Below are 7,548 nucleotides of genomic sequence, written 5' to 3'. Positions count from 1 at the left end.
CATTACTGACTTACACACACGTGTAGACATCCACAATGATACAATAAATACGAGAGATTAGACGATAAAGTGCATGTCTAAACGGATGCTTTTAACATCAACAAGGCAAAATAGCAACGAAGAAAACCGCTGCACTGGATGTGCTATGAGCAGTCACAGGCTACATTAATAGCAGTATTACTATTCCGCCGGTAGTGCTAACAAAATTGCCTTGTGACGCTGTAATATCGTCGCGTTTCTCGCCATGGCAACTAGTCAGCCAGTCATGCGTCTCTGTGACAATCTAGAAATATACTACAATGTATCGGGCCGTAGTGTGTTTGTCTTTACACCACGCTTTACCGTGCGCCACCAGGTGGTTTGGCACACGGGGAATATGACTACTCTCATACACAGCAGTATCCCCCTCCTTTCCCTAGTAGGTAACATCAATATAGTTTTAACGATTTTACGTAATTATGTTGTTCACCGCAGTGTGACGTAACGCATTACGATTGAAGGTTTCATTATCTGTGTTAGTTTCATTGGCGACATTATACGTACTCGTCTGTGAACGCTGGTTTGCATTTAACTCGCCTAAGGCGGTGGTTACCATGCATCTGGTCTGAATAAGTATGTGTGTTCTTTTGTTTATTCAGACCCGCACGTTTATTCGCTGCGTCTCCCTCCTACTTGACATATTAAGATTCATCGCGCACGCCCAGTTAGGCGCTAGCTCGGTCCCATATGAGACGTGTATTACGATAAATTAATATTCGCCTAGGGGGCCCTGAGGTAGCAGTATTCGATTTATCGACCACTGTACAAGAGTTAAGCGCCGAGTTCCAATCTCACTTCTGTTTTGCTATGCTGCTCACAATACGTTGTTGTGACTTGCAGTACTCGACTCACCGACGCGAAATATACAGGAACAACACATATCATCAAATACTCGGTTTAGTTTTCCTGGCAACAGTGATACACTGGGATGGTACTTAATCTGTCAACTTCATTCAATTGTATGGGAATTGGTACACCGACAAAGACTTTGTGTTCCAGGATTATAACTGTGCGTGCGCGTGGCTAACCGACACTGAGTAAATATATGATATTTATTTTAACCGAACGACTAAAATATGCAGACATTATTGAACCATGGAGGAAATTAAACGATTATTACGCATTAAGCTCACCATAGCACCGAACGTTGATTTCCGTGCGAGTTAAAATGTTATTCAGAAACCTACACATGAACAACATGTACGGAGTTAGCATATACCATATGTACAGGCGCAAGACGACGGTAATCTGTAAGTAAGTTAGATATTTACGAACCACACACTCGCCATGACTAACACGGAGCAGGCCAACCTATCATGTAATAATTACATTGAGGATGCAAACATTACAAACATTTTCACCGTGCAGCTTGTGGTTGAAACTATCGCATTGGGCGTGCTCAATTTAATGGTAATATGCGGTAATATATTAGTTATACTGGCCGTAGGGATATCGCGCAAACTTCGCTCCGTCACCAACCACTTCATCGTGTCTTTAGCCATGGCTGATCTATTACTGGGTGTGTCTGTTTTACCTTTTTCCGCTACTCTAGAACTGTTGTCGTTTTGGGTGTTTGGGAAGACATGGTGTGTCATATGGTTGGCGGTGGATGTATTGATATGCACGGCTTCTATACTCAATTTATGTGCTATTAGTTTAGATAGATATATCGCTATCACTCGACCTATGAGTTATTGTCATATTATGTCGAAGTGCAGAGCCAAGACACTCATCGCCGCGGTGTGGATAGTAGCATTTCTCATTAGCTTCCCTCCTTTAGTTGGATGGAACGAGAGAAATAAAGATGACTTGACGGGTCTCGCTATTCCCATGGGCAATGACTTCAACCACACTCACTGGAATACCTCTACTTTTCTCCACGAATTTGGATTTGGAAATAACACTAACTTCTACAATACATCGCCGTTCGCTGTTTACGTGGACAGTGTACCACCATCGTCAATTGTGGAATTTCTTACTGAATCAGACGAGAGCAAGAATGATTCCTGTAGTAGTGTCTCGGTTATCGGCATGTTTCATACGTACAACCGAAAGCAGTGTACTTTAACTTCGGAGCCAAGTTACATAGTGTATTCCGCTCTTGGATCCTTTTTCATTCCTATGTGCATTATGTTGTTTCTTTACTGGCGAATTTACCGGGAGGCTACAGAGGCAATGAAGAGTAATAAGCGGGGATATAAACTAACCAGAGGAAATGCGGCCGTTTCTAACCTTGACGAAGCTTTGCGCTCTTCATTAGTTTTGCGCATTCACCGTGGGAATTCTAGTCGATCGAAAGACTACCTGCACCGGTGCATGTACAACGGTTACGCGTATCGGTCCGCGGTTACAGGGACTAACAGAAAGAAGCGCGACAGGTTACGTTGTTTCATTGGTCAACAAACAAGAAATGGTAGACTGCAGCGAGAATCCGAGAGATCCGGCCGTAAGTCATCTACAAAAATAACGGAACATCTGAAGAAGCTACACAAGGAAACTCGCGCTGCCAAGACACTGGCAATTATCGTGGGCGTGTTTATTCTGTGCTGGATGCCTTTTTTTACAGTGTACCTAATCGGTGCATTTTGTCCTAACTGCACCCCAACGGTAGTGTTCAAGATATTCTTTTGGGCGGGTTATTGTAATTCCGCGATTAACCCATTTATATATGCCCGTTTTAGCAAGGATTTCCGCCACGCGTTCAAATACATCTTAGGTTGTTGTAGTAAAGGTATGCTAGGGAAGAGTTCGATGGTGTCAGTGTCGAGATGTTCCAATACTGGCAGAGATAGCGTCATTATGACTACAATTGACCACCCTATATTCCGTCGTCGATCAAGTTCACGGAGCTCGCACGAAGCGCAAAACGTAATTGTTCACACAGGTATAAACGTGTGAACCACCGTGACCAGGAAACTCTAGCTGTCGGTAACAAACGTTCATGAAATGGAACTTCCTGAGTGTGGTCACGGGAGTTGCCATAGCAACCGAATACATGTATTGCTACTCTGGATTAGCTTGAGCTTGAACTCAGTGACGTCGCCGAGGTATTCATATCATTCATCCTAGTGACTGAACTGCTTTTGCAAATCGGCGGAAATGAATTTCTTTTAACCGGATTGCTATTTCATGTACGTACATTTTTTTAGACTCTTCGCCTTAATGTTCACAATCACTTGCCAATCCATGTAAGTGGTACGCCTCCCACTGCGACTTATGACAATAAACGTCGCTGGTAGTCAAATCAAACAACTTGAATTTACGTCTTGGAGTTAGCACAAACAATTAGACACGAACAGAATACCTTTACAAGAATTTTAAGGGGAAAGGCAACTACTTGTTCGTCAATGACAAACCACTTTAAAACTTGCATTTTACCACGTTATCAAAATATGCATCTGATTCACACTCCAGTGACGTGTTGAACAGCGCCACGATATTTAAAACCCTTATCTTGCTCCCATAATATTATTTCTATATGACAAAATTAAATGTACAACATTAGACATACAGCTGAACTGATCGCATTACATTATTGTACTATATTAAACTACGCGCGTAATCATACACAACAAACGCGTATACTTTGACGTAAATTGTCGGACACTTAAAAAACGATGATGATGGAAAACTCTCACTATTCAAATGTTGAACAATGTTGTCTTTTTGGTTACTCGGTTAATCCGATTTCTTTGATATGAAGTTACATCTCTGTCTAAAATGATGATCTCCAAAACAACCGTACGTGCGGTGTTATTATAGATTGGTTACTATTGGGACGGCGTCATGTTCACGATGTATGAATTTAAAAATGAAATTAAAACGATACATACATATAAACAAATTGCTATGTGTTGATCTCTTGTTATAGCATTTATCACTACATGTCGACGAAGTAAAACAACCAGAAATTATGATTTTTTTCACGAATGTAACAAATTATGCGTCGACAATAGCAAATAATTACTATGCTAAGGAGTTCAATGATTGTGACTAATGGGAACTAATTAATTAATTAACACTCAAACATTCTGCATCTGTCTCATTGTATGCGACTATAAATAATTAATCTATTTTTTTATCCGAGAAGCTGACTTAGTCATTGATATTTCAATATCATAACCCAAGATATGCCGGCGTGTGGTTTTGCACGATTCACAATTCTATCTATGCTGATCGCGACGTGTACCAAATCAGTTGCTACGTTCGATTATTATCTGCGGGTATTTATAAAACATTTTCAAATTTAATTCCATCGCTGCCAGCCGCGACCTTCTGATTGAAACTCGATGGAATTTGCGTTAAACGTAAACAGTGAAGACGATTGCTTTCGCTACTCAGTCCAGTAGACACTAATTGCGACAATCTACGCACCCTCCCTTATACCCGCAGATTGTATTTGATTACTTAAAATGCATTTCATTATTACACTTTATTAGATTCAGCGAAGGCAATGTTTAGTTTCTACAACAATGTTATTTTTACCAAGCAACATGCACACTGTAAAGTTTTCTAACAGCGTGGTACCATAGACGCTGGTGTGAGTTATTTTCTTCATTCTACAGTCATCTCGAAATAAATAACTATTTCCTTTTGATTAGAACCGAACCAGGTATGACGTATTCAGCATGAGTCTAATAACTGATTAATTATAGTGAGACTTTGTTTTTGTTTCTTGGATGTCAAGCCGTAATATGAAAACCCAGTGCCCAAAATACTTAATTTACTGAACGGCCGAGGCGTTTATCGCAAAATAGGTTGTTTATAAGAAGTATACATGACGAATTGTACTTTGACACCATTATTATTTTCTGCCTGTTTGTAACAACAATTTTCTAAACTCGATATATAATAGTGAAGACGTTGTTTAATATGTAAATACATTGACAATAAAAATAGCCTGTGTTATTCATTTAAAGATATAGTTGTTTACGTTTGTCTGCTGGGTGCGAGAGCCAGCTCACTCAACTAAAATTGAATGAAGCGCGCTGTCCTCGCGTCCACGTCTGCTTATTTTCAAATCTTTGTGGTATCTCCAAGCTCCAACAACTTCAAAATATTGATTGTTTTCAAGGAACACATCATTCCAAAATACCTCCATGGTTGTAGTTTGTGTTTTTGTATATGTTTTGTGTAAATTTGCGCGACGCAACAGGCACGAAATCGCACGTTTGCGCTTCTTTGTCCGTAATATCGGCTGTTGTCTACCAAAGTGTTCAGCCGGTAATCTGAAAATACCCACCAAACGTCGTGCATTTGTACGCGGGTGCATCCACCATCCAACACATGCCTTGTTATAATAATGCACATAACGCAAAACCCCCCATGCCACTTGTCCGTTATGTTATATCGACGGTATATGGGGGAACCAACAGAACCGTATTCTCCGGGGATGTGGACACATTAATAATATATCTATAAATTAGCTACAATTACCAACCTCCGCATGTTACAGACTCTATTTAATATCACGAGTAGTAACCACAATCATCCAACTTCTATAATATTAGTATATCGTTCGATGTACCTTCGTATTAAAAGGACATCAGCCACGATTTACCATTATTTTCATATTTTAGTTCATATAATACTGAACAAAATTTACCTTTGTAGTGCAACATGAGAATACACTGTATTTGACATCTGTTGCATAACATCGCGTTTACCACTGTACCACATCTCTTTTATATCGCCTGCAATAAAATAATGTTATGTGTAGTCAACCACGTATCGCATCTGGTATTTCGCATAAATTGTTGCCCACCAAACAATATATACGAATTATCTCGAGTTTTCCCATTCGTTTTATTATACCCACTCGCTATATTGCCCCATGCACACATAATATGATATAATGAAATATTTGTTTACTTGGGCAAGGCTTGATATTATTATTGTAATGTAGTTAATGCATGGGGTGGTCATCACTTGATATAATGAATGGTTTTTGTGGTGGGCAATATTGTCTTGATATATTATAACGGATGGTTTGTTCATTTGGGTAAGGTAGTGTAGTGAATGTGTGTGGTGGGCAACACTTGATAAAACGAATGGTTTTTGTGGTGGGCAATATTGTCTTGATATAATATAACGGATGGTTTGTTCATTTGGGTAAGGTAGTGTAGTGAATGTGTGTGGTGGGCAACACTTGATATAACGAATGGTTTTTGTGGTGGGCAATATTGTCTTGATATAATATAACGGATGGTTTGTTCATTTGGGTAAGGTAGTGTAGTGAATGTGTGTGGTGGGCAACACTTGATATAACGAATGGTTTTTGTGGTGGGCAATATTGTCTTGATATAATATAACGGATGGTTTGTTCATTTGGGTAAGGTAGTGTAGTGAATGTGTGTGGTGGGCAACACTTGATAAAACGAATGGTTTTTGTGGTGGGCAATATTGTCTTCATATAATATAACGGATGGTTTGTTCATTTGGGTAAGGTAGTGTAGTGGATGTGTGTGGTGGGCAACACTTGATATAACGAATGGTTTTTGTGGTGGGCAATATTGTCTTGATATATTATAACGGATGGTTTGTTCATTTGGGTAAGGTAGTGTAGTGAATGTGTGTGGTGGGCAACACTTGATATAACGAATGGTTTTTGTGGTGGGCAATATTGTCTTGATATATTATAACGGATGGTTTGTTCATTTGGGTAAGGTAGTGTAGTGGATGTGTGTGGTGGGCAACACTTGATATAACGAATGGTTTTTGTGGTGGGCAATATTGTCTTGATATATTATAACGGATGGTTTGTTCATTTGGGTAAGGTAGTGTAGTGAATGTGTGTGGTGGGCAACACTTGATATAACGAATGGTTTTTGTGGTGGGCAATATTGTCTTGATATATTATAACGAATGGTTTGTTCATTTGGGTAAGGTAGTGTAGTGGATGTGTGTGGTGGGCAACACTTGATATAACGAATGGTTTTTGTGGTGGGCAATATTGTCTTGATATATTATAACGGATGGTTTGTTCATTTGGGTAAGGTAGTGTAGTGGATGTGTGTGGTGGGCAACACTTGATATAACGAATGGTTTTTGTGGTGGGCAACATTGTCTTGATATATTATAACGGATGGTTTGTTCATTTGGGTAAGGTAGTGTAGTGAATGTGTGTGGTGGGCAACACTTGATATAACGAATGGTTTTTGTGGTGGGCAATATTGTCTTGATATATTATAACGAATGGTTTGTTCATTTGGGTAAGGTAGTGTAGTGGATGTGTGTGGTGGGCAACACTTGATATAACGAATGGTTTTTGTGGTGGGCAATATTGTCTTGATATATTATAACGGATGGTTTGTTCATTTGGGTAAGGTAGTGTAGTGGATGTGTGTGGTGGGCAACACTTGATATAACGAATGGTTTTTGTGGTGGGCAACATTGTCTTGATATATTATAACGGATGGTTTGTGCATTTGGGTAAGGTATGTAGTGGTGGGCAACACTTGATATAATTTAACGAACGGTATTTCCCATTGCAGAAACAATCCGTTATAT

At 39.6% G+C, this 7,548-nt stretch overlaps 1 protein-coding gene across 1 annotated transcript; it reads left to right on the top strand.

Moving 5' to 3' along the window:
- The first annotated feature begins 1,326 nt into the window (after positions 1 to 1,326).
- Positions 1,327 to 2,954, top strand: LOC100374343 (putative G protein-coupled receptor No9). The gene has a single exon (XM_078013697.2). The coding sequence runs from the start codon at positions 1,327 to 1,329 to the stop codon at positions 2,935 to 2,937; it is 1,611 nt and encodes a 536-aa protein (XP_077869823.1). The 3' UTR covers positions 2,938 to 2,954.
- The last annotated feature ends 4,594 nt before the right edge of the window (positions 2,955 to 7,548 follow it).

Source organism: Saccoglossus kowalevskii, chromosome 10 (genome assembly GCF_978046115.1).
Source record: "Saccoglossus kowalevskii chromosome 10, keSacKowa6.1, whole genome shotgun sequence".
In the NCBI taxonomy this organism is placed as follows: domain Eukaryota; kingdom Metazoa; phylum Hemichordata; class Enteropneusta; family Harrimaniidae; genus Saccoglossus; species Saccoglossus kowalevskii.
The sequence above is the reverse complement of the archived record's forward strand: the minus strand, read 5'-3'. Positions and strand labels throughout refer to the sequence as shown.

Coding starts and splice junctions, on each gene's coding strand:
- LOC100374343 (XM_078013697.2), top strand. CDS start 1,327: ATGACTAACACGGAGCAGGCCAACCTATCATGTAATAATTACATTGAG.